Source organism: Dermacentor andersoni, chromosome 4, assembly GCF_023375885.2.
Source record: "Dermacentor andersoni chromosome 4, qqDerAnde1_hic_scaffold, whole genome shotgun sequence".
Classification (NCBI taxonomy): domain Eukaryota; kingdom Metazoa; phylum Arthropoda; class Arachnida; order Ixodida; family Ixodidae; genus Dermacentor; species Dermacentor andersoni.
In genome coordinates, this window is record NC_092817.1 from 221,761,171 (window position 1) to 221,788,239 (window position 27,069).

The 27,069-nt window shown below is 47.1% G+C and overlaps 1 protein-coding gene across 5 annotated transcripts in view; it reads right to left on the minus strand.

Annotated features, from left to right (window-relative positions):
- Window positions 1–4,333: 4,333 nt before the first annotated feature.
- LOC126538383 (uncharacterized) overlaps window positions 4,334–27,069 on the minus strand; it is a 606,484-nt gene continuing 583,748 nt past the window's right edge. For 4 of the 5 annotated variants that reach the window (XM_072288044.1, XM_072288042.1, XM_055074756.2 and 1 more), the window contains 2 exons: window positions 8,587–8,699; window positions 4,334–4,763 (listed from right to left, as the gene is read on the minus strand). In XM_072288044.1, the coding sequence (XP_072144145.1) occupies window positions 4,661–4,763; window positions 8,587–8,699 (216 nt within the window). In that variant the 3' untranslated portion in view covers window positions 4,334–4,660. The remainder of the gene's footprint in view (window positions 4,764–8,586; window positions 8,700–27,069) is intronic. The other variant, XM_072288043.1, reaches the window with a different exon arrangement.

Below are 27,069 nucleotides of genomic sequence, written 5' to 3' on the forward strand. Positions count from 1 at the left end.
TAAAACAACCTTGCATTGCATTACAACTTCCCAGATTCATTGTGTCTGCAAGAAAACATGTCTCCTGTTAAAAATCAAAGCTCTTGTATGATGGCTCATTGAAATTGATAAAGCTCCACGCATGCAACTGATGAGCACTATGGTTGATCCATTCGTGTTGGATTAATCTCACTTTGAGCATGCGAATTGAAATTGTGTGTCAGGTTGCACATGCATCCGCCACGAAAATGGAGTACAAATCTGATTGGCAAGTTGAGGGTCAGGAAATCACTTGTTCAGAGTGTTGTTTTCTACTGCTCACCATAGCAAGCAACAAGTTTCCATGTGACGGGCCATTGTCACATATTCTCTCTCACTTGCATTCCACACACTACTTAATTCTTGCAGTGCTTTTGTGCTTCAGCTTTTCACAAGTTGAGGGCTTCATTGCTGACAGAAGCTACGGCTTCAAGCAGAGTGCGATAACAGGGTCAACATTCAAATGTGTGATTAGGTGCACTATTAGTGTAGTGTCGCAATACCAGAGCCAAAAACGAAAAAACACATGCTAAGTGCCAAATGGAAGTACGGAAAATGGATGCACATGTGATTTAACAGCATGCTGTGTGATGAAGCAATGACAACTTGAGATAAGAGCATGCAGGTGATGTCTATCTATAAGCTGTTGGTGAATTACTGCGAAGATGTGTAGAGTGATGTGCATAGATGTCATACTAGCTCTTCTATTTTTTTTCCTCATAGGGCAAAAAAACGCTTTGATGGACTTTGCTGAGCTGTCTAAGACTTTTCAGTGAATAAATGGCATTAAAGGTACACTAAAGGCAAATACTAACTCGATGTGGACTGTTTAAATACCATTACAGAAACCTCGCAGCTCTTAAGTGCCAGGAAATGACTTAGTTTACGAAAAAATTACATCTGAAGGGTCCAACTACCTTCATCACAATTCAAATCTCTCGCCATCCAACCAGTGAGTGATGAAATTGCATATGCCATCGTCGCCGTTTGCTGCAGTCGGTAATTAAATGTCGCCCAACAGACGACGGTACAGTTTTTTGCACAACACGCACACACGCGGCCGTGGAGAAACCGAGCCAAGACAAAGTTGTGGATTTGCCACCTGCAGCTGCTTTTGGTCAAGTGGTTTTGGGCATCCCGTGACATCACATGAAAGTGGAATCCTCTGCTGCTTGCAGTTTGTGTGAGTTTTGCGAGCCAGCAAAACTAGCGCTGCGCTACGTGATAACGAAACTACTGAAACGCGAAAGCGCGGGCAGTGCAGAGTCAAGCAAAAACGAAACCTTTCGACCATCCGCCAGGGTAATATGTCAGGGTAATGCCAACGAATTATTTTTTATAAAATTGAAATAGAACTGGACGTATAGCAATTTCTTTCATCTTATAATGCTATGCGACGATCTCTTTATAATGAGTGGTCGAGTACTAGTGAAAAATTTTTAATGAGTGCCTTCGTTATTGGGCAAGTACTTAAATGTCCCTAGGGAGTCTCTAATCATGCCATGCATTTACCTCAATTTCTCGATTACTAAGGCTCTGTTTGCAACAATATTGATGCCTTAGAGATTCTCAAGCACTTATCTATTAGATTAGCTTGATTTAATATTTGCCTTTAGTGTCCCTTTAATAAATGCTCAATTTGCACTTATACAACGTGTCAAAACGCCTTTTTCTTTTTTTTTTGCCAAGTGTGAATCAAATGCAATTTTTATGAACAAGGTGTACCGCAAGCTTGAGCTGTACAAACTTAGTCTGCTCAATCTAATCTCAAAACCTCTAATGCAGATTGAATGCTTATTGATCGCTCCCAGTTTGTGTCTGCTAACAACACAAATTCTGACTACTCTGCTGGGCCTTCTGCTGTACCACAGGGCTCAGTCCGGACCTTAGAACTACCTTAGAAGTCCTCAGCACTAGCTTAAATAATAACATGCCACAATAATATTAACACTCTTCAGCCACAAGTTAACACTGTTTCTTCTTGCAGTTTGGAAAACAAAATTAAATGTACAAACATTCAAGCATGTGCAAGATTTTTATCAAATAGCATGCTTCCTGTTACCATCTACAGCTTAAATTATGCTCTTTTAGACAATGTGTTCTTATAAAATCAAGCCTATCTTGGACTATTCACACTCAATATGTCATTAACAATGCTAACTGTGTGCTAGGATACATTTGTTGCAGCTTTTCCAGGTCACCTGTGTCTGCAAGACTATTATTACACACATCACTTAACAGGGCAAAACTTGAATATGCTTCCTTGGTTTCGGATTCATGTCAGGCTACCATATTTGCATGCAAATACTGTGACCCTGAATTGCCCAATTTTAGCATGCGGAATTTATTTTATCCTCTGAATTAGAGTGCCTGTTGCTGAAAACAAAAATTTCCTGCAGAACCCATATCCAATGATTATCGATGTTATTGCAATTAGCATTGAAGAAATGTAGTGACACACTGCATTGCCACTGCCTCAACGCATAAGGTATACAGCCGGGCTTCTCTAGCCCTGTGCACCCTGGACACGCTGCTTCACCTAGCAGAGATGCCTTGTTGTGTCTGAATATATACGATGTGGGGTTGATTCCGCCCAGCACCTGCCACTGAAAAGTGCCACAAAACCAGTGCCATATGCCAAGTTCCTGCCTCAATGTTAAATGTTCGTGCTTTCACACAAGACAATTTAAAGGGACACTAAATTAACAATTTAGCACTTTAGCACTTAACAATTTTTTTTTCAAATTGGTTCATTAATAGCCGAGATAGAAATATTTCAGTGCCGCGAACCCATGATCTCAGGAGGCGAATGCTACTGCCTAAACTAATGCCAAGAGAAACACTCTCTGCACTTTCCCCATCTAGCCTCCGCAAGCAAAATTCCTTCCCTGTGTTCTCCTATACTGGAGTTCGATGATTGCATGATGCATACGTCACGGGCTCCGCCTTCATTTTTTTTTTCCCTTGCTTTTTTGTTGTGCGACGCACTTCCGCTGACGGCACCGTGTGTGGGCTGGTCGGTATGTTTCATTTCGTGCAGTGCACGATTTTGTGCACACAAGAACACTTGAGTAACGGTACAAGTCAGTGCTGAGCATGAGCCCGTGCTGGAATATGGTAGAAAATGACGTGGTTTCATTGTCTGTGTGCGCGATTGCATGACGTGGGAAGAAAGCAGCAGACGAAACGGAAGTACATCTCTCTTGCTGCGGTGCGAACTAAAACAAAAACACGCAGACATTCGGTCTGTGTTTTATTACTTCTCTAAATTTTAATTCGTCAATTGAAACAACAGATTACACAAGTAACAGATGTTACCTTGAATGATTCTCGAAATCACGTGCCAGTATGAGCAAGTCACAGCCCTGCCACGTACATAGGTACACTTGTGCGATATGCATTGACTCTCTGGCTGGGAGCGCGTTGCCCGCGGCGTAAAAGGGGACATGGCATTTGGTTTGAAATTCTAGCGCTTTCCACGGCACATCGTGATGTAATACTTAGCAGACACGATCGTTAGCATGAATTGTACGCAAGGCGCTTGTCAGCTCAAAATCGCCAGATCTGGTGAGGGGCCCTTTAAGTTACAACCATGGAATCTATTCTTAGACTGTGCAGTGTTGCAGGGAAGGTCACTTCTAATAAGCAAATTATGCGGCGGTGGTTGGGTACTTGTCACGCTACGTATGTGTTAAGTGAGCCAGCCAACAACTCCACTAAAGATAATGTCCAAATGAACCTAATCCAAGGGTTCTTTTTGATCCGACACATCCTTTTTGTGGGAGCTGCAGCACAAATGACACAAACAACAAAACTGCATAGCAGCACTACATAAAAACGTCCACTGGAGAGAAACAAAACAAAAGTGCAAAAACAGTGAATGACAGACGAAAGCGTCGACTATATTCGTGGCGATTCTAGTCACTCCATTGACTACCCAGAATAGAAGGTTTTCGTTCTTTTGCGCATGCTTTGTGCAGTTCTCTGCTAAATGTTATTTTGGAGCAGGCTGGCACAAATGGCATAAAATTTCTGAGAGCATGATATGAATACATTGAGCAATGCACTGGCAACCCTAACGTCACATAAATAAAACAAAAGTTGTCATTATGTGTGTCCTTGTCTCACCTTATTTCCTCGCAGCCGAACAGTTCCCATAAACTGGAGATATTGCAACGCTTGCCGCTGGTTAGTTTCTCAGCTACGTCAAGTTTAAAACTCACACCAATGCGAGCTTGAATCCACCTTTAGATTTTACTAGATGCCTTCCCGTATGGGCTGTTTTAGCCACACAAAAATGACCCAACTCAAATAATTACAAGATGGCCAAGCAACTTTGTTCTCGATATCAAAGAAATGACAAATAGATGTACTGCATCTTCACACAGCCTATGCCTACAGTAGGCAGCAAATACATGCAGCCTAACCAGTGCAGATTATTTTATCCGAGACACTCCTTATCTAAGTCATCTATCAAGAAGACAGCCATGGCTTGATGTGTACAATTTCCTGAACCCACTTTACATTAGGTTTAACTCGAGGAATTAGTTACGATGAGGTGCTCTGCCAAAGTCATTTCTTGCACTGCTCTGCGTACACAATGAAGGCTCTTGAAAGGACCATCGTCACAAGGCGGCATCCTTCAAGCGCTGAGCATAGAGCCCAAGCCATGTGAGTCGAGCCACGCCGGCCTGCCCTGCCGAGAACAGCCAGTTGGCACTGCCACAGTTGGGGCTCCAGCACACCTGCACGCAAGGTGTCCATTTCAGTGGCACAACCGCGTTGTAAATGCCAGCATTAGAAATAATGACCCATATAATGCTAACATAAATTACATACAAGACACATACTGAAGAGTGCTGGGAAATCATTGCAAATGGACAAATTATAGTTTAGAAATTCTCAAACATACATTACCAAGCACTCAAACAATTCATAAACAAACAAATTGAAGGACTCTTTTCTTTTGCTACATGACAGACAAACAGAGAAAAGAAAACCGCAAGGAAACCACAGTCAGCACTTGTCTTATGTTTTTTCTTTTCTGTGTTTCGTCTGTCGGCATGTAATATACCAAAGGAACCATACCAACTAGCCCAGCTTTTCACCTTTTACAGCGAAGCTGCATGCTAGCTGATTCATCCATCCATCCATCTGTCGCCTGTACGCCAAAAACTTCTTTGGTGAAAAAAAAAAAAAAAGAAGGAGAAAGAAAGAGAGGCGTGCGATTGCTGCACCAGTAGTGACATCGCTGGCTCTCCGTTGCAGCCAAGCGCACATGCAGCAGTTTCTCTCCGGCTCCAAAATGGGTAGGCCACGCATCATACGCGCTTTTGAGGAGCAGGCAGCTTTTGTTCAGCAACGCTGTGAGCAGAACCGGGAATGAGCTCGTCTACGCCGTGCCGATGCTGTTGGCTGGGCACAAGAACAGGCTCATGCAGCCGAGCGCAAGCAGTAGCTCTGTACCGAGGATCTAGCAGCCTACAACGCCGCTGTTTAATGAACCATTGGAATTAACCCAATGATAAACACCGGGGCTGCACATTTCAGCTTCGCTGGTTAACCATCTGTATGGAGTGCTTGGGCAGTGATTATTTTTTTCACAAAATTTTTGTTCTGTCTGTCTGTGCACCTTTGATGTAGCTGTTTCATAATTTTCTTGCCTTACCAACTGCACGATTTTCTTCTTTTAACCTATTGTTCAAGCCCAAATCCTTTCACATAGCTAGCTAATGTTCATTCACAAGGTTTAAATGTTTTTCTTGTATAAGCAAATATCTTTTTTTGTTACTTTTCATTTTTGGCATACAGTTGGCTTCCATTAAATAAATGTTAATAGGATCAACACAATTGATTCAATTATCCGGCAGCCTAATTAAAAGGAGAGGCATAAAAAACAATGTATTTGGTAGAATTTGCACAACTTCTGAACACCATGCATTTTGAACCTCAATATGAAGTTACCCAACATAATGAGGTCTGTTTATACACAGTTTCAATGTAACGAAATTTCACTCCTGCCATGAAGGAATACCAAGGCAATAAAATTGCAGCAGAACCCATCGCATGATGACTATAGACGGTAATGCATTGAATGAATATAGTGACATGACGTCCTGCCACCATCAAAACGAGTTATGCATGAGGCGTGAACTGTAGCGGGACTCCTCTTTTGTGCTTTCCTAAGAACACTCAGTCATGCCATCTGGCACTGCCGCCGCAAAGCCTGTCTGAAATGCATGGTGCGCCGGTGCGTGCGAAGCATGTCGTGCGGCAACCGGGCTCCTCTGCCATGCTCCTCTCTGGATCTATCTAGTTGCACTGCCAAAGAGTCTGCATGTGCCTTTTGAGACGAGAGGAGTGATGCACCAGTGCCTGTGGACGCTGATTCCCCCATTTGTGACCCAAGTTGCTGAGAGGTTCATTGAAGAGCAGCACATAGCCAGTCAAATTCAGAGTAGGGGGTGGGCTGGTGCGCATCTAGCACAGCCATGGCTGCACATAGCTGAGCATATGCATAGCCTGCGCGCTCTGTTTTGGAGGTAATCTGTCATATGTGCAAGGACTGGGTGAGCTGGGGTCGTGAGGACATTGTGTAATCTCGAGTTTGGGGATGTGCTGAAGCAAGAGGCAGATGAAGCTGCCGGGAACCAAGGGGTCGCAGTGGAGCACCAGAACATGAGGACCAGTGCAGCAGGCTTCTAGAACAGAACTGCCCGTGCTGTGCTTGCACATCAAGTACACACTGCCCATCTTTGTTTTCTTCGTCTTTCACACCAAGGTGCCGGCTAAGAGTGCCGACCTATGGTGTGGCGTCGGTTGGGTGCTACAAGGCCCCCCCAACCAGACGGAATGGCGAAACGTACGCGTCAACAAGGCAGAGATAGCGCTACCTTGGTGATATACAGATCAGTGGACATGCCGGTGACATCCACGGGGTGCTCTGTGGGAGGTGTCTTGAGGTAGGCCAGTTTGAGGCGGTCTAACGAGACAATCTCTTCACAACTGTTCAAGAGGATGGTGGCGCACTTCAGCGTGTTGTGGAAGACACGGTACGGCCCATCTAGGAGGGTGCAAGAGGTGCCTTTACAGCATCTCATCTGAGAAAAACGTGCGTTAAAGACGCAAGGTCTGGATGCACAAAGATGCTATGGTCAGAAGATCGAGGCAGGACAGGGCGCAGTTGCTGAATGCAGTCCTGCAGGCATTGGAGGCACTGCAGCGACTGGGGAGAGGGGGCCGAAGGAATGAACAAGTCTCCAGGAAGCCGCAGGGGTGCACTGCAGACGAGCTCGGCCACTGAACAGCCAAGGTTGCGAAGAATGATGACGCGTAGGCCAAGAAGCACCATAGGAAAGAGGTCAACCCAGTGCTCTCGATCCAGGTGCATAGTGAGGGCAGCCTTGAGCTAGCGATGGAGCTGCTCAAACCATGTGCGGGGATGGTATGCCGTGGTACAACAGTGCTTAGTGCCAAGCAGGCAGTTGAAGAAAATGAGAGTACATTCAAACTGCTGGCTGGCGATCAGTTGTAACAATGTTCAGGCATCCGAAGCGGGAAATCCATGCTGAAATGAAGGCTTTGGTGACCATTTCTGCAGTGATGTCCGGAATGGGCACCGCTTCGGCCCAACGGGTCAAGTGGTCATGATTGTCAGAACGTACTGGCAGTCGTGAGGAGGAAGAAGCGGTCCAACCAAATCAAGATCGACATGGTCAAAGCGACAGCCAGGTGGCAAGAAAAATTGCGTGGGAGTCTCTGTGTGGCGGGTCACCTTGGTGATCTGGCAAGCGAGATGCAAGTGGGCCCACTGACAAACATCAATATGAATGCCCGGTCAGACGTACTGCTGTGTAATGAGGCGCTGTATGGCTCAGATACTGGAATGCCAGATGATGTGAAGTTATTGGAAACCCCATAACGAAAGGCAGCCAGAATGAAGGTGCGAGGTGGAACCGCTGACATGTCACGCCAGAGTGAGCCAGGCACAAACGGATGAGGAACGAGTTGCAGATGGAGGGAACGGGGGTGCAACTCAGGGTCTTCCATCTTCCCAAGCTAGACATTCCCAGTTTACGGCAGATTTACAGGTGCCAAGGTAAATGCCAAGGGAGGTGATGCATGAAAGTGCGTCAGCTGCCTCATTGTCAATGCTGTTGATGTGCCGGATATCTGTTGTGAACTCAATATACTGTCCACTTTCCACTGTCTATTAATAATGTATGTCTATTATGTTTTGTTATACGTCCCATATACTCTTCTAATACTACTGTATTAGAAGAGTATATACCCCCTTACCCAATGCCTCATACGAGGCCTGTAAGGACATTTTTAAATAAAATAAAATAAAATACAGTGATACCTCGAACTTGCATATCTGGAAAAATTGGCCAAGTCTAAATTTTCCATGGCACTGAACTATTTCCCATACATGCCAAGTATTTATTGTCCTTTGTCTCGAAGTATTTTTGGGCAAAATAGAGGATATCTCAAAACTTCACCAAAACTGGAACAGAAACTCTGCCGCCGGAGAGTTTAACAAGCTTGGCATGAGGCTGCCATGCTTACCACAAAGTGGACACTTTCCCCGAATGTGAAGTTGTGGCCCAGCAGTATAACAACTTTGTCGAGCAACCATGTGGCACATCATGTGATGGGAGAGACATGCACAGAGGCAGGTCCTGCAAAATAGTATGCGTGTGACACAGTTCGTTTTGTTCACTTTATGCAGTGCACACGATTTGCCATCAGAGGTGTGATTTCAGTTTTAATTTTATTCTATGCAATGCATGCAGCACTGATTTTTTTGTTCTATGCAACATTGAATAGAAGCGCACACAGCACAGCTTACCAGGAACAGTGCCACAGAAAACAACGTGAGCTTTAGCGAGTATGTGCTACGCAAGCAGGATGTGCCGGTGACAGGTAAATTTACTGATGCTGAAATCGCTGGGATGGCTACAAACGAAGGCAATGGTGAAGATGATGGTGATGACGACAAAAGACCCCGAGAGGTGCCAACATCAGCAGAAACAGAAAACATACTTTGCTTCGAATGTGTGGTGTTTATTGGCACAAGGGCCAGGTATGCATGGCCAGGAGGTATTCAGAGACCTGGATTGGGAAGAATTGGGGATAAGAGTAAATGGAGAATACCTTAGTAACTTGCGCTTCGCTGATGATATTGCCTTGCTTAGTAACTCAGGGGACCAACTGCAATGCATGCTCACTGACCTGGAGAGGCAAAGCCGAAGGGTGGGTCTAAAAATTAATCTGCAGAAAACTAAAGTAATGTTTAACAGTCTCGGAAGGGAACAGCAGTTTACAATAGGTAGTGAGGCACTGGAAGTGGTAAGGGAATACATCTACTTAGGACAGGTAGTGACTGCTGATCCGGATCATGAGACTGAAATAATCAGAAGAATAAGAATGGGCTGGGGTGCGTTTGGCAGGCATTCTGAGATCATGAACAGCAGGTTGCCATTATCCTTCAAGAGAAAAGTGTATAACAGCTGTGTCTTACCAGTACTCAGGTACGGGGCAGAAACCTGGAGGCTTACGAAAAGGGTGCTACTTAAATTGAGGACGACGCAATGAGCTATGGAAAGAAGAATGATAGGTGTAACATTAAGGGATAAGAAAAGAGCAGATTGGGTGAGGGAACAAACGCGCGTTAATGACATCTTAGTTGAAATCAAGAAAAAGAAATGGGCATGGGCAGGACATGTAATGAGGAGGGAAGACAACCGATGGTCATTAAGGGTTACGGACTGGATTCCGAGGGAAGGGAAGCGTAGCAGGGGGCGACAGAAAGTTAGGTGGGCAGATGAGATTAGGAAGTTTGGAGGGTCAACATGGCCACAATTAGTACATGACCGGGGCAGTTGGAGAAGTATGGGAGAGGCCTTTGCCCTGCAGTGGGCGTAACCAGGCTGATGATGATGATGATGCATGGCCAAAGCGCGCCAATCCAGTGTTGATGAGTTTGTAGTGGAGTTATGACTTTTATGAAGTTGAGGTGACGTGGCTGTAAAGGAGCCTAAAATAGTCACTGTAAAGTGCGTAAAATCTACATGCAATAAGATTATGGCGATGACAAAAGACGTGTACTATGAGCATTAAGGTGCATTGTGAAATAATAATACTATATAAAAAATATATAAGGTTCCAAAATTCACTAGAGCACTACGGCCTCGTTAGAGCCCTTAAAGCACAAGGGCCTAGAGGCATGTGCTATACAAAACAACTATCACAGTGGCATCCTCTGGAAAGAGGATGCGCTACGAGTTTAATGGGCTTATAACAGGTAGGACAAGATCATTTAAAAAACTTAAGACTACATTGGTGTTAAAAAACGATTCTTTACCAAGAAACATAGCTGGGTGAAGAGAGATGCAATAATGATATACAAGAGGAAAATGTTTCTTTCTTTCAGATTCGGCTTTCTGACACTCCAAGAGGACATGGAGGATGGTCGGCCTCTCACCACATCGACCACAGGTTGGCGGTTGATTTCCAGTAAGCAGAAAATTGTGGGTATCAAATGTGTGCCCTATTCTGAGGTGACAGAATAGGACATCTGTTCGCTGAGATTTTGTTGGGGAGGGCCAAAAACCTAACTGCGGCTTTATAACGTGCAGTTTATTATTTGTTTCTGCATTCCACATGCGTTGCCAGTGTTGTTGCAGTTTCTTTCTTAAGAAAGGCTTCAGATCTGTGACAGGGACAGCAGCCGTAGGAAAAGTGGTTAGTGATGTCAGTGATGTGGCCATTTTGTCAGCTAGTACATTACCCTCGATGCCTTTATGGCCGGGTACCCGGCATATTACTACATGTCTATGTGGTAAGTATATGTTACATAAGAGCGAGTAAAGTTCTATGAAAACAGGATTTGTATGCTTTTGTAAAGAAATTAACGCTTTTACAAGACTTAACGAGTCTGTAAATACTATTGCTCTGTCGAGTTTTAATTTATATGTTTTACTGCAGACAGTACTGCATAGGCTTCTGCAGTGAAGATACTTGTTAAGGGATTCAATATGTCAGATTCAGAAAATGAGGGACCAACAGCAGCAAAAGATACATCAGAATGTGATTTTGACGCGTCTGTGTAGAATTCTGAGCACGAGTACTTCGATTGAAGTCCACGGAAATGCATAGCGATTTCGAGGTCAGGTGCGTGCTTTGTGACCTCTACAAAGGACATGTCACAGTCTATCACCTGCCACTCCCAGGGCGGTAATGGCTTAGCTGGAGGCATTAGGCGATGTTTGAGAACTGGGGCATCCATTTCTTCACTAAGTTCTCTTTCACGGAGTGACAAAAGAAGTCTCATAAAGGATCTATTACGAAAAAGTGTTTCGCAGGTCAAGTCGTTCACAGTTGTGAAACATGGATGTTCTTTATTAGAGTGCACTTTGAGAAAATAGGTGAAGCTGATGTATGTTCTCTGAAAATGGAGTGACCACTCATCTGACTCTACGTATAGACTTTCAACAGGGCTTGTTCTAAAGGTGCCAGTGGCTAGGCGGATACCCAGGTGATGGACGGGGTCTAACATCTTTAGCGCGCTCGTAGTGGCAGAGTGATAAACCACGGCACCATAGTCCAGTCATGATCGAACTAGGCTCCTGTAAATATTCAATAAACACTGTCCATTGCTACCTCACGTTGTGTGGGATAGGATTTTAAGTAAGTTCATTGTTATAAGACATGTTTCTTTAAGATGATTGAACATCTTGAAGGGGCAGTGCAATAAGATGAAGACAGAAGGCAGGAACATACAGGACAGCGCTGATGATAATGTTCCTGCCTTCTGTCTTCGTCTTATTGCGCTGCCCCTTCAAGATGTTCAACCAGTACCAATTCGCCCAAATGTCGGTCCTTTCTTTAAGATATTTTATGTGAGGAATAAAAGTAAGCCTGGAGTCAAGTATAACACCTAGAAATTTGAGCTCTTTGTTGAAGCAAATTCTACCCAGTTCTACACAAGGATCAGGGACCAGGCCTCTCTTTCTTGCAAAGAAATCACAAGAGCTTTTTGGGGGGTTGATTTTATATCCATTTTGGTCTGCCCACTTGGACACCTTGTTTAAGCCCTGCTGTACCTGTATTTCGCACACTGTAAGGTTGCACAATTTGTAACCTATTTGTATATTGTCCACGTAGACGGAATAAAAAATGGCCGGTGGTAGAGAAGCAGGAAGTGTGTTCATCTTAACAATAAAGAGTGTGCAACTGAGTACGCCTCCCTGGGGTACACCAGTTTCTTGTATAAAAGGTCGCGATAATATGTTGCCGATCTTCACGCGGAAGATATGATTCGACAAATAGCTTTCAATTATTTTCAACATATTTCCACAGATGCCTGTTCCCGACAAGTCTTGCAAGATCCCGTACCGCCATGATGTGTCACATGCCTTCGCCATATCTAGGAATATCAAGAGGAAATACTGTTTGTGTACAAATGCATCATGGATATATCCTTCAATGCACACAAGATGATCGGTTGTCAACCACCTTTGTCTGAAGCCACACTGATAGGGATCGAGCATATTGGCATATTGTTGAGTTCTAGGAAATGTATGAGTCTGCGATTAATAATTTTTTCAAAAAGTTTACACAGACAATTCGTAAGAGCTATCGGACGATAACTTGCTGCCAAAGTAGGGTCTTTTCCCTGCTTCAGAACAGGAACCACAATCGCTTCTTTCCATGAGGATGGGAGGTATCCCGCAGCCCAAATAGTGTTGAAAAGTGTGAGTAGTGTAACTTGTGTGTCAGTATGTAAGTTTCTGATCATGTCATACATGACTCTGTCAGGTCCCGGTGCAGTGCTTTTTACGTTCTTCTATTTCTTTATGTTTAAGAAAGGATTGGGAATAATGGATTGAGCTCGACACATGCTCAAAGTGCTCCCCAAGTGAGTCTGCCTGATCTTGTAGTGTATCGCCCTGTGTATTTACCAGAGGGAGTGAATATGTTTGTCGCCCTCTTATCCTATTAAACTTGTTCCAGACTTTGGCCTCATCTGCATACGAGTTGATGCCCGATAAAAACTTCTGCCAACTCTCTCTTCTGGCCTGTTGGCGGGTTCTCCTGCCTTGGGACTTTGCTTTCTTAAAGTTGACAAGATTCTCTGCAGTGGGAGAAGCGCGTAGCAACCCCCACGCTTTGTTCTGTTTCCTACGAGCAATTCTACATTCCTCGTTCCACCACGGGACACGCTGTTTGCATGCCAAGCAATTTACTTCCGATATGCATTTAGATGCGGCATCTATTATGAAGGCTGTAAAATACTCCACAGCAGCATCAATTTCTAACGAGGACATGAAATCCCATGAGATACTAGTGAGAGTTCAAAATTTCTCCCAATCAGCTGTATCAATCTTCCACCTAGGAGCCTGTAATGGATATTCGCTTTCTTTAAGTGTTCGTAGCAGTATGGGGAAGTGGTCGCTTCCTTAAGAATTGATCATAAGTTCCCATTCCAGTTCAGGCAGTATAGACGGGGAAACTGTGCTGAGATCAATTGAAGAAAGAGTTTTGTTTGCAAGACAGTAATATGTGGGTTCCTTCTTATTCAACAGGCATGCACCAGAAGAAAAAAGGAACTGTTCAACAAGACGTCCTCGCGCATCTACACGAGGGTCGCCCCACAGGTAGCTGTGTGCATTGAAATCGCCAAGAACAACATAAGGTTCTGGCAATTCATCTATAAAGGACTGAAATTCATGTTTGTTTAATATGTAATGTGGAGGTATGTAAAGCGAGCAAATAGTAATAAGTTTGTTTAGCAGAACAACTCGAACCGCCACTGCTTCAAGGGCCGTTCGTAGCTGTAAACGTTGACATGCTGTGCTTTTTTGAATTACAATGGCAACACCGCCCGATGATGCAAGAGCATCATCGCGATCTGTGTGAAAAGTAACATACTGTCGAAGGAAGTTTGTGTGTTTTGGTTTTAAGTGTGTTTCCTGTGAACACAGCAATTTTGGATTGTGTTTGTGGATGAGTTCTTGTACATCATCAAGGTTTCTAAGAAGACCTCTGACGTTCCATTGAATGATTTGTGCATCCATATTTAAAGTAAATTGGTGCTGTGTATACAGTAACAGAAGTGATGCCTTTGTTTACAGAGCTCTTTCGAGGCCCTTAATGGGGGTTTTGCCCTTTCTGGAGTGTTTGAGGGAGCCTCGCCGCTCCTTAGGCGCTTGGTGCGTCGTGAGGATAGGTGTAGTGTCCATTGCCTCTTGTGAGGCGCCGGACACGCGCTCTTGCGAGCGGGAAGTTTTCCGAGAGAGTCCCGCCTCGGAAGGCAAGACCCCTGCGCCCACCAGCCCGGAGGTCAATGGGGCTCACTGTGGATTTGGCCCGAGGAGGTTGAGGCAGCCATCGCTGCGCCTACCTTCGGGGCCGCTATCGGTCCTGCGGGATCGCTGCGTGTAGCGCAGGATGCCGCAGATAACTCTTGTGGAGCCGGCAACCCAAGAGTAGCCTGGCCTGGTTGCTGGTTGGATGCAGTAGGCTTACCTACTTCCACCCTGGGGGCAGGAGCCAAAGGTACCTGCTCGCTGCACGGGGGCTGGGCACTTGGCAGTGGCCGCTGCGACGCTGCCCCCTGACGCACAGCATCAGCATAAGGTGTGCTGTGGAAAGGTGAGCACCTCTTACGGGCTTCCTTAAACAAAATATTTTCCTTGACTTTGAGGGTGATTATCTCTTCTTTTTCCCTCCAGTTCGGACAGGAGCGTGAGTAGGCTGGATGGTCACCACTGCAGTTCACACAGTGAGGTGCGCCACTGCAATTGTCGGAGGGGTGGCCCTGGACTCCACACTTTGCACAAGTTATTTGACCATGGCAGCTCTGCGAGCCATGGCCGAACCTCTGACATTGGAAACACCGTCTAGGGTTGGGGATATATTGACGCGAAATAAGTTTGCACGTGATGACACGGGACCCTTAAGGCGAGAACGACGAAGTTCGTGGTTGCGCGCGTGCTCTCCGAGGACCAGCCATCACTAAAGGCAGACGTTTTTTTTCAGCCGAGCTTACCCTCGTGCACGTACGTGCCAGCCAACGTCTCCAGGGACTCCAGCCACAGCACAGTCTGCTTCCCGAACGAACTAGAATGACGAACCAACCACCTCCTGCCACTCCTGCAGCATCGCACGTTGTCGTCAATCACATCCGGACGCCGAATCTGATCCACGGAAGTGCTTCAGAGGACGCCGACGACTGGCTTGACTATTTTGACCGGGTTGCCAACCTCAACAACTGGAACCATGAGCGTAAGCTACGCCACGTGTACTTCGCTATTGAGGATTCCGCGAAAACATGGTTTGAGAGCCACGAGGCGACACTGACATCATGGGAAGAATTTCGTAGGCAGCTCCTCAATGCCTTTGCCAGGGCAGACAGGAAGGAGAGGGCGGAGTTAGCGTTGGAGGCAAGAATTCAAGGCCCGAATGAGCGACTGACGGCGTACGTAGAAGACATCATCATCAGCCTGGTTATGCCCACTGCAGGGCAAAGGCCTCTCCCATACTTCTCCAACTACTCCGGTCATGTACTAATTGTGGCCATGTTGTCCCTGCAAACTTCTTAATCTCATCCGCCCACCTAACTTTCTGCAGCCCTCTGCTACGCTTCCCTTCCATTGGAATACATTCCGTAACTCTTAATGACGTTATCTTACCTCCTCATTACGTGTCCTGCCCATGCCCATTTCTTTTTCTTGATTTCAACTAAGATATCATTAACTCGCGTTTGTTCCCTCACCCAATCTGCTCTTTTCTTGTCCCTTAACGTTATACCAATCATTCTTCTTTCCATAGCTCGTTGCATCGTCCTTAATTTAAGTAGAACCCTTTTCGTAAGCCTCCAGGTTTCTGCCCCGTACGTGAGTACTGGTAAGACACAGCTGTTATAAACTTTTCTCTTGAGGGATAATGGCAACCTGCTGTTAATGATCTGAGGATGCCTGCCGAACGCACCCCAGCCCATTCTTATACTTCTGATTATTTCAGTCTCATGATCCGGATCCGCAGTCACTACCTGTCCTAAGTAGATGTATTCCCTTACCACTTCCAGTGCCCCGCTACCTATTGTAAATTGCTGTTCCCTTCCGAGACTGTTAAACATTGCTTTAGTTTTCTGCAGATTAATTTTTAGACCCACCCTTCGGCTTTGCCTCTCCAGGTCAGTGAGCATGCATTGCAATTGGTCCCCTGAGTAACTAAGCAAGGCAATGTCATCAGCGAATTGCAAATTATTAAGGTATTTTCCATTAGCTCTTATCCCAAATTCTTCCCAATCCAGGTCTCTGAATACCTCCTGTAAACACGCTGCGAATAGCATTGGGGAGATCGTATCTCCCTGCCTGACACCTTTCTTTATTGGGATTGTGTTGCTTTCTTTATGGAGGACTCCGGCGGCTGTGGAGCCGCTATAGATATCTTTCAGTATTTTTACATACGGCTCGTCTACACCCTGGTTATGCAATGTCTCCATGACTGCTGAGGTTTCGACTGAATCAAACGCTTTCTCATAATCAATGAAAGCTATATATAAAGGTTGGTTATATTCCGCACATTTTTCTATCACCTGATTGATAGTGTGAATATGGTCTATTGTTGAGTAGCCTTTACGAAATCCTGCCTGGTCCTTTGGTTGACAGAAGTCTAAGGTGTTCCTGATTCTATTTGCAATTACCTTAGTAAATACTTTGTAGGCAACGGACAGTAAACTGATCGGTCTATAATTTTTCAAGTCTTTGGCGTCCCCTTTCTTATGGATTAGGATTATGTTAGCATTTTTCCAAGATTCCGGTACGCTCGAAGTCATGAGGCATTGCGTATACAGGGTGGCCAGTTTCTCTAGAACAATCTGCCCACCATCCTTCAACAATTCTGCTGTTACCTGATCCTCACCAGCTGCCTTCCCCCTATGCATAGCTTCCAAGGCTTTCTTTACTTCTTCCGGTGTTACCTGTGGGATATCGAATTCCTCTAGACTATTCTCTCTTCCATTATCGTCGTGGGTGCCACTGGTACTGTATAAATCTCTATAGAACTCCTCAGCTACTTCAACTATCTCCATCCATATTAGTAATGATATTGCCGGCTTTGTCTCTTAACGCATACATCTGATTCTTGCCAATTCCTAGTTTCTTCACTGATTTTAGGCTTCCTCCGTTCCTGAGAGCATGTTCAATTCTATCCATATTATACTTCCTTATGTCAGCTGTCTAGCGCTTGTTGATTAACTTCGAAAGTTCTGCCAGTTCTATTCTAGCTGTAGGGTTAGAGGCTTTCATACATTGGTGTTTCTTGATCAGATCTTTCGTCTCCTGCAATAGCTTACTGGTATCCTGTCTAACGGAGTTACCACCGACTTCTATTGCACACTCCTTAATGATGCCCACAAGATTGCCGTTCATTGCTTCAACACTAAGGTCCTCTTCCTGAGTTAAAGCCGAATACCTGTTCTGTAGCTTGATCTGGAATTCCTCTATTTTCCCTCTTACCGCTAACTCATTGATCGACTTCTTATGTACCAGTTGCTTCCGTTCCCTCCTCAGGTCTAGGCTAATTCGACTTCTTACCATCCTATGGTCACTGCAGCGCACCTTGCTGAGCACGTCCACATCTTGTATGATGCCAGGGTTAGCGTAGAGTATGACGTCTATTTCATTTCTAGCCTCGCCGTTCGGACTCCTCCACGTCCACTTTCGGCTATCTCGCTTGCAGAAGAAGGTATTCATTATCCGCATATTCTGTTCCGCAAACTCTACTAATAACTCTCCCGTGCTATTCCTAGTGCCTATGCCGTATTCCCCCACTGCCTTGTCTCCGGCCTGCTTCTTGCCTACCTTGGCATTGAAGTTGCCCATCAGTATAGTGTATTTTGTGTTGACTCTACCCATCGCCGATTCCACGTCTTCATAGAAGCTTTCAACTTCCTGGTCATCATGACTGGATGTAGGGGCGTAGACCTGTACAATTTTCATTTTGTACCTCTTATTAAGTTTCACAAGACCTGCCACTCTCTCGTTAATGCTATAGAATTCCTGTATGTTACCAGCTATGTTCTTATTAATCAGGAATCCGACCCCTAGTTCTCGTCTCTCCGCTAAGCCCCGGTAGCAAAGGACGCGCCCGCTTTTTAGCACTGTATATGCTTCTTTTGGCCTCCTAACTTCACTGAGCCCTATTATATACCATTTACTGCCCTCTAATTCCTCCAATAGCACTGCTAGACTCGCCTCACTAGATAACATTCTAGCGTTAAACATTGCTAGGTTCATATTCCGATGGCGGCCTGTCCGTAGAAGACATGAATCACCTTTTCAGACGTGCGGACCCTCCTATGACTGAAACAAAGAAGGTGCGCCATCTCATGCGCGGCGTCAAAGAGGAAATCTTTGCTGGCCTCATTCGAAATCCGCCGACGACACTTGCAGAGTTCCATGACGAAACCACTACTATGAAAAAGGCCCTTCAACTGCGGGCCAGGCAAAACAACCGTGACGCCGTGATTTCAAGGGAGGTCTCTGCCGTTACCCTCGGTAACGACGTTGGCGCCTTGCGAGAACTCATCAGGGCTGTCTTCAAGGAGGAACTGCAGAAGATGCAGACGACCAGTGCCCCTGTGGGACAAATTTCCATTGCGGATATGGTGCGCGCCGAGGTCCGACAGGCCGTCCATATTCCTGGACAGTACGAGGCACCACAGCAGGGACCGCATGCCGAAATGAGTTACACTGAAGCAGTACGCCGTCCGCCACCCTCAAGTGCGTGCATGGTACACCCCACTCAACAAATGGATGTAAGCTTCAGGCCGACTTGCAGCCCACCGCACATCGCCGAAGCAAGGACTAGGAAGAGCGGCGTCTGGCGCACCACAGACTACAAGCCCCTTTGGTTTCGTTGTGGCGAAGCCGGACACATCTATAGAATGTGTCCTTATCGTCAAGTGGGGCTCTGTGGATTCTCGCCGAATGCACCTCGTCCACGACCTGGTGAGCGGCCGTCGGAAATAGAGTTTCGTCGCGAATTGTCGCAATGTTTATCAGCGATGGCAGGAGCCCCGTTCGTCGTCTCCTGCTCTTTACAGATCACCATCACCAAGCCAAGCCTTTACTCGCGGCGCTCTGAGATGCCGCTCGCCTAGCCCGGCAGGTCGGGAAGACAGTTCAGCGACCTCTGGAGGTGAGGCCGCTGACGACGACCGTACGCAAGATTCTCCACTACGACGACAACGACGAAAACAGAACGACGCAGATGTACAGACGGAGTCAAACACCTTACGAGAGGTAGTAACATCGAACATTCCCGTCACCATAGACGACGAAGAAATAACGGCGTTAATCGACACTGGAGCGGACACCTCAGTTATGAGCATGGACCTTGCCTGCAAGCTGAAGAAAGTTTCTACCGAGTGGACTGGGTCGCAGATTAGCACTGCAGGAGGCAATCTGCTAACCCCGATAGGAAGATGCACAGCGCGAGTGAGCATCCGTGGGTATACGTACCTCAGAGACTTCGTTATCCTCCCAAGCTGTTCGAGGGACCTAATTCTGGGAATGGACTTTCTGCAGGCTAACGGAGCTGTGATTAACTTACAAAAGTCACGGGTAACGTTCTCGACGGCGCAGGCCTTAGCAGGGAGCAGCACTGACAACACGTATGTCAACGCCTTGAGGATTGTTGACGAGAACATCACGGTGCCGCCAAGGAGCAGCGTAGTGACCCTCGTCACCTGCGACGCATTCGACAGCTATGAGGGCATTGCCGAGGCAAATATCCTGCTGCTGCTCGAAAGACACATCTGCATCGCCCGGGGCCTTGTTCGAATACAGCATAAGTGCTCGCAAGTTTTGTCGACAAACTTCAGCCATGAGTATCAGCACGTCCCTCAAGGTACAGCTGTGGCATTCCTGAACGACATTGCTGTTTTCTCCGACATCGGCACGTTACAAGTGACTTCACTGGATGAAACAACTCACGCCAGCCTGAATACCCGCATCCACATTAATGCTGACTTAGCAGATGTACAGAAGGATCAGCGGCTGGGCCTACTGACAGAATTCTCCGGCTGTTTTTCCACGGAATCCAAAGTCCAGCGCACTTCCGTTACGTAACACCGGATCGTTACAGAGGAGTCGGCGTGGCCTGTTCGTCAGCATCCGTATCGCGCGTTACCTATGAAGCGGGAGGCGATTAAGCGTCAAGTTCAAGAAATGCTAAATGATGACGTCATCCAGCTGTCGACAAGTCCGTGGGCGTCGCCTGTCGTACTAGTAAAAAAGAAAGACAACACACTCCGCTTCTGCGTTGACTACAGACGGCTTAACCAAGTCACCAAATGCAATGTTTATCCCCTGCCACAGATCGATGACACTTCGGACTGTCTACTCATGCTCAGTTCTTTACTTCGTTAGACCTAAAGTCAGCCTACTGGCAAATCGAAGTGGACGAGCATGACCGTGAAAAAACCACCTTCGTGACTCCCGATGGGCTGTACGAATTTAAAGTGCTGCCTTTCGGTCTCTGTTCCGCTCCTGCTACGTTCCAACAAATGATGGACACTGTACTCGTTGGACTAAAGGGGCAGACGTGTCTAGTGTACTTAGACGACGTTGTTGTGTTTTCCAGCACGTTCGATGAACATCTCGCCCGGCTACGAAGTGTCCTTACCGCAATACGCAAGGCCAACCTCACCATCAAGCCTGAAAAATGTTGCTTTGGCTTCCAGGAACTCAAGTTTCTAGGCCACGTGGTCAGCTCTCAAGGAGTACGACCAGACCCAGAAAAACTCGCTGCCATTGCCGAGTTTCCTCGTCCTAAAGACAAAAAGGCTGTTCAGCGGTTCCTGGGCCTCTGCGCTTACTACCGTCGTTTTGTTGAAGGCTTCTCAAGGATTGCTGAACCGCTCATGAGACTGACACGACAAGATGTGCCCTTTGCGTGGACGGAAGACCAAGAGCAGGCCTTCACCGAATTGCGTAAACGCCTTCAATCCGCTCCAGTGCTGGCGCATTTTGATGACACCGCGGCAACTGAAATACACACCGACGCCAGCAACATAGGACTCGGGGCCATTCTGGTTCAATGGCAAGATGGCGCAGAACGTGTAATTGCGTACGCGAGTTGTAGTCTGACAAAAGCAGAAGCTAATTATTCAACGACCGAAAAAGAATGCTTAGCAGTCGTGTGGGCCATCAGCAAGTTCCGACCCTACTTATACGGCCAGCCATATCGAGCGATCAGCGATCACCACTTGCTCTGCTGGCTTGCCAATCTACGAGACCCATCAGGTCGCCTCGCTCATTGGAGCCTCCGCCTCCAGGAATACGACATAACTGTTGTCTACAGATCCGGCCATAAGCATAGCGACGCTGACTGCTTGTCACGTTCTCCTATTCCCTTGACATCCTCCGACTTGGAGCTAGGTTTGCCGTTTCTTGGTGTCGTCGACGTGGTGCGCATGGCTGACTATCAATGTGCAGACTCTGAGCTGCTTCCAGTCATCCGATATCTCGAGGGAGCTGACGTTGTTGTCCCACGCCCACTTTCACGAGGTTTGATGTTGTACTGCCTGCGAAACGACGTCCTGTACAAGAAAAATTTCGAGAACAGCCAGGAAACGTTCCTTCTCGTCATTCCAACGGCACTGCGCGAGGAAGTTTTACAGGCGAGTCACGACGACCCCTGTGCCGGCCACTTAGGCTTCGCGAGGACATTAGCGCGCATACGGCAAAAATACTATTGGCCACACCTATTTTCGTCGGTTCAGCGCTATGTGCGAACGTGCCGTGACTGTCAGAGGTGTAAAGTTCCACCCGTCAAGCCTGCCGGCCTCCTTCAGCCTTTGAATCCGCCTCCGGCGCCGTTCCAGCAAGTGGGAATGGACCTTCTTGGGCCGTTCCCCACGTCATCCTTGCAAAATAAGTGGATAATCATGGCAACTGACTATTTAACTCGCTATGCGGAGACGAAAGCTGTGCCGCGGGGAACTGCTGCTGAAGTCGCCAGCTTCTTCGTCCACAACATCGTGCTTCACCACGGTGCACTCGCTGTACTCATTACTGACTGCGGTGCCGCGTTTACAGCGGAGTTATTGCAACAAGTCGTCACACTGACGCACACCAACCACCGAAAGACCACAGCCTATTATCCCCAAACTAACGGCTTAACAGAGCGCCTAAACAGAACATTAGCCGACATGCTCTCCATGTACATTGAAGTGGAACACCACACATGGGATGAAATTTTTGCACGTGATGAGTTTGCACGTGATGACAAATAAGTTTGCACGTGATGACACGGGACCCTTAAGGCGAGAACGACGAAGTTCGTGGTTGCGCGCGCTCTCCAAGGACCAGCCATCGCTAAAGGCAGACTTTCTTTTGCCAATCTGTCGGTGGTAAACTGTTTTAGCTGTAATAGCTGGGTGACAATATGTTCGCACATTTAACCTGATGTATCCTGTTTCGATGGTTTCTGGCAGTACGCTGGATGCAAATGTTAGCACAAGATGCCTTGTTGTCTTGTCTAAGTATAATATGTTTTACATTAGTGACATTTTGTTCTTTCCACCCTTCCAGGAGTTCAGCTTCTGTCAAATCTTGGAGGTCTGCCTCTGACACGACTCCCCATGAGCTATTCATTGTTCGGTGTTGTGTAACAGAAATTGGTATGTTACCAAATGTCACAAGACTGCCAAGCTTCTCGTACTGATGTTTCTGAGAGATCTCAAGGAGAAGGTCCCCGCTAGCCATTTTCGTTACTTTATAACCTGACCCTATGGCTTCGGTTAAAGATTTTGCAACTATGAAAGGGGAAATGAATCTGGCCTGTTTTTCAGAGTTCTCGCTGTGCACAACATGGTATTTTGGATAGGTCTCTCTTGTTCTGTTGAAGCATGTGATTAGGTCATCGGTGCGTCCCCTCTTTTAAGGGTGACGATCAAGTATGTGGGGAAATGTGGGTGTTCCCATAGTACTTTCTTTTCTTTTCGGCAGCAATGGCAGCCACCCACCACGGAACCCAACTTGGGGGCGCTGCAGCACTTAATGGGTAACTGTACATTGCCACTATAACCTAATATATTATACCCAAGGGAGGGCACATACACAAGGTTAACCCTAGCCACCTAGGAAAATTAAGAAGTGACGGAAGAGAAGAGGTGAAAGGACAGTAAAAGAAAGAAGTTAGGAAAGAAAAAGGTTGAAGAGGCGGACAGGAAAAGGCGACTGCCGATTTCCCCCGGGTGGGTCAGTCCGGTGATGCCATCTACATGAAGCAGAGGCCAAAGAGGTGTGTTGCCTCGGCCGGGGGGCCTTAGCGGTCTGAACACCCAGCATCGGCTCAACCCCCAGGATCCCCCTTTCTCCGGACATGGCTAAGCCATGCACGGCTACACGTGGGACGGTCCAACCCTCGTGTGCTCGGGTACGTGGTGTCGCAACACACCAAACGCCTGCTGACGCAGACGCCCCAGCGGGGATACTTTGCTTGCTGCGAAATAAAGTTGACTGCAGCGGAGGGAACAATTGGCTCATGGTATGCGTGAAGCAGCTCGAGGACACTGATACATCCTGCCCGCACATTGCGCACGCAACGCACGCAGCACTTATTTACCACAAATGGTGCCACAGAAAGTGACGGGAGCCTTTATAAGTACACGCTATGTGAGAAGGGTGTACCGGGTGAACTTGCTGTTGCTGGAATCACTGGAATGGCTACAAACAGAGGGGACGGTGAATGCAGTGACTGCCAAAAACCTCAAGAGGTGCCGAAAACTTTATTTCGCTAGCTGCGAAATAAAGTTGAGTGCAGGGGCAGGAACAATCGGCTCATGCAATGTGTGAAGCAGCTAGAGGACACATTTCTAGGTCGAAGTGCTACCGGGAAGCAGACCAGCCTTACGCAGTTTTCCTGCACTGAGTAAAATGACAGTGCTGTAAAACGGAGCTGGTTGATATCTCTGGTATGTTCTTATTTTTTCTTTAAAACCTTTATGAAGAGCCAGTTTAGAAGCTCTTGTTGAAAAGCTGGTCAGTAGTGATGAACTTTTTGGAAAAATCTCGACTTTTCAGTGCAATTTCTGCAACATTGCTTATCTCGAAAATCCGCTCATCTCAAAATTTTTTTAGGTTATTATTTTGAGTTAACGAGGTATTACTGTAAATTCCATTTGACAAAGTTTACATGCAACATACTTGGAAGAGTTTATACAGAAGACGTACACCAGAGGCTTGTGATCGGTTAGAACGTAAAATGGCTGGCCCTCCAAGAAGTGCTGAACGAGCTGGTTGGTGGAATAGGAGGGGAGCAGTTCACAGCCAAAAACACTGTAACAAGTCTCGACAGGTTGGAACTTCCGAGAGAAGAAACCCAGTTGGTGCCTGTCGGAGTCAATTTTGTGTTGGACAACAGCACCGATCGCCACGCTGGAAGCATCCACCATGATGCGAGCTGGCACGTTAGTCCTCGAGTGGATGAGAAGTACTGAATCGGTGATGGCTTGTTTAGCAGCCCTGAAAGCAGTTTCAGCTTTGGGAGACCAGGAAATCGCAGATGAGGAGCTCTTAGTTGTACGAAGAAGGTCATTCAGTGGGCGTAGAAGCTCGACGCAGTACGGAATAAGACAACGTGAGAAATTCACTTGGCCCAGGAACTTGCGCAGCTGGCGTAGGGTAGCAGGGGGTGGGAAGTCTTTCATGGCCTGGACGTGAAAAGGCAATGGACAAATTCCCAGCACCAAGATGTGGTCGCCCAGAAACTTGAGCTCAGAAGACCCAAAGACACATTTCTGGGGCTTGACAACCAGGCCAAATTGTTGAAGGCGTTCAAAGAGTCCCGGTGGTGACGCTCATGATCTTGTGGAGCTCAACTCGCGATGAGGATGTCACTGATGTAGGAAAATATAGCATGAAGGCTGCGTATTACCTCGAGAATGAATCTTTAGAACGTATGAGCTTCGTTGCGTAGGCCAAAGGGCATGCACACATACTCAAAGAAGCTGAAGGGTGTGGCAATGACCGTCTTCGGGATATTGGCAGGCTCAACGGGGATTTGGTGATATGCCTTGACAAGGTCCACTTTGCTAAAGATCTTGCATCCTTCTGAGTGGCCAGTGAAATCTTGGATGTGAGTAAGAGAATAGTTATTGTGGACAATGTGAGCATTGAGTACCGGTAGTCACTGCACAGACGTCAGTCACCCAGTTCATTTTTTGGGCGCCAGATGGAGTAGGGAGGTGCAAGTGCTGGATGAAAGACAAATAATGCCCAGCTGGAGCATGGCATCGAATTTCCATTTAGCGAGCACCAGATGCTCACTGAAGAGGTGGCACAGACAAGCTGCAACGGGTGGACCATGCATGACATTGTGATGGGTTAGGCTATGCTTGGGTGGCCGAGTTAAATTGCAGGGCCTCTTGACCTCAGAAAAGTCTACAAGGATTCTAGTGTATGGGTGTGGTGGGATCAGCATGTGGATGCCAGCAGGAGCGACAGCTGAGAGAACGCCAGGAATGGAGAGGCATGTCATGCTGTCAATCAGGCGATGGTAGCGCATGCTGTCATCGAGGTCGGAGCAAGTCGGAGCCGAGGATGGGCTGATTGACATAGGCTACGATGAAGACCCACTGGAATGTATGCCGCAGGCCAAGGTCGAAGAAAGGTGGTAGTATGGAGGCGTGCGCAGACACACTCTCTCTTGTCCCCACACTTGCAACAGTACATACAGGATTTGCCTGGCAAACCTGCTTGCATGGCATGCGGTAGCTTCCCGGATAATTCTCACATTCTGTGGGATTGTCCCGGGAGTTGTCCCACTATTCAGGCGAGCCTTGCCAAACTCTCACCCACCCGTATGTCTGGGACACTTGAGGAGTGGCAGGTGGACTCCTCCCCTGATTATATACAAGACAGGATTGAGCTGATCACAATACGCGGCTTGGCAGACAACTAGAACAGAGCGGGTGAACCCAGACCAGGGTTCTTGAATGAAGTTTATTACGCCCACTTTCATTACTCTGGGAGCTCAGTTGTGCTATGCATTCTGTCTCTCTCTCTCTCTCTCGTTGCTTGCGGCACTCGCACTACATACGCTTTCTCTCTTGTTCCTCCCAGTGCTCCTGCAGCGTTTGCTCCTCTCATGCTGTAAGCAATGCCCAGTTGCACTGCGCCTGCTTTCTTTACTCATCGAGCTCGCACTACCCATGGTCTCTCATTACTCTTGGCACTTGTGCTGCCTTTGCTCCTCTCTCGTATGCCACTCGCACTTGTGCTGCACGTGCTCGTTGCTCATGGTGCTCACACTGTGTGTGCACTCTCTCGTTGTACACGAGACTCGGTCACACTCCACCTGCTCTCTTTGCTTGTGGCGACTCATATTGTGCATGGTGCTGCCTTTGCTCATCTCTTGTATGGAGCTCGCAGTCGTACTGCGCATATTCTTTGCTCATGGCACTCGCACTGCGTGTGCTCTCTCTCTCTCATTGCACAGGACACTCAGTCACGCTGCGTGTGCTCTTAGCCGCGGTGCTCGCACTGCGCACGCTCTTTTCACTTGTGGTGCTTGCATTGTGCCTGGAGCTGCCTTTGCTCCTCTCTCGTACATGGCTCACAGTCGTGTTGGGTGTGCTCTTTGGCCATGGTGCTCGCACTGTGTGTGCTGTTTGCTCATGGTGATTGCACTGTGTGTGCTCTCTCACACTTGTACATGACACTCAGACATGCTGTGCGTGCTCTCTGTAGTCACGGTGCTTGCGCTGCGCATGATCACTTTGCTTGTGCTGCTCGCATTGTGCGAGGTGCTGCCCTTGCTCCTCTCTCGTACATGGCTCGCAGTTGTGCTGCGCGTGCTCTTTGCTCATGGTGCTTGCACTGTGTGTGCTCTCTCTCTTTCTCTCATTGTACACGAGACCCAGTCATGCTGTGCATGCTCTCTTTAGTCACGGTGCTCGCACTGCACATGCTCTCTTCGCTTGTGGTGCTCGCATTGGGTTGTGCATGGTGCTGCCTTTGCTCCTCTCTC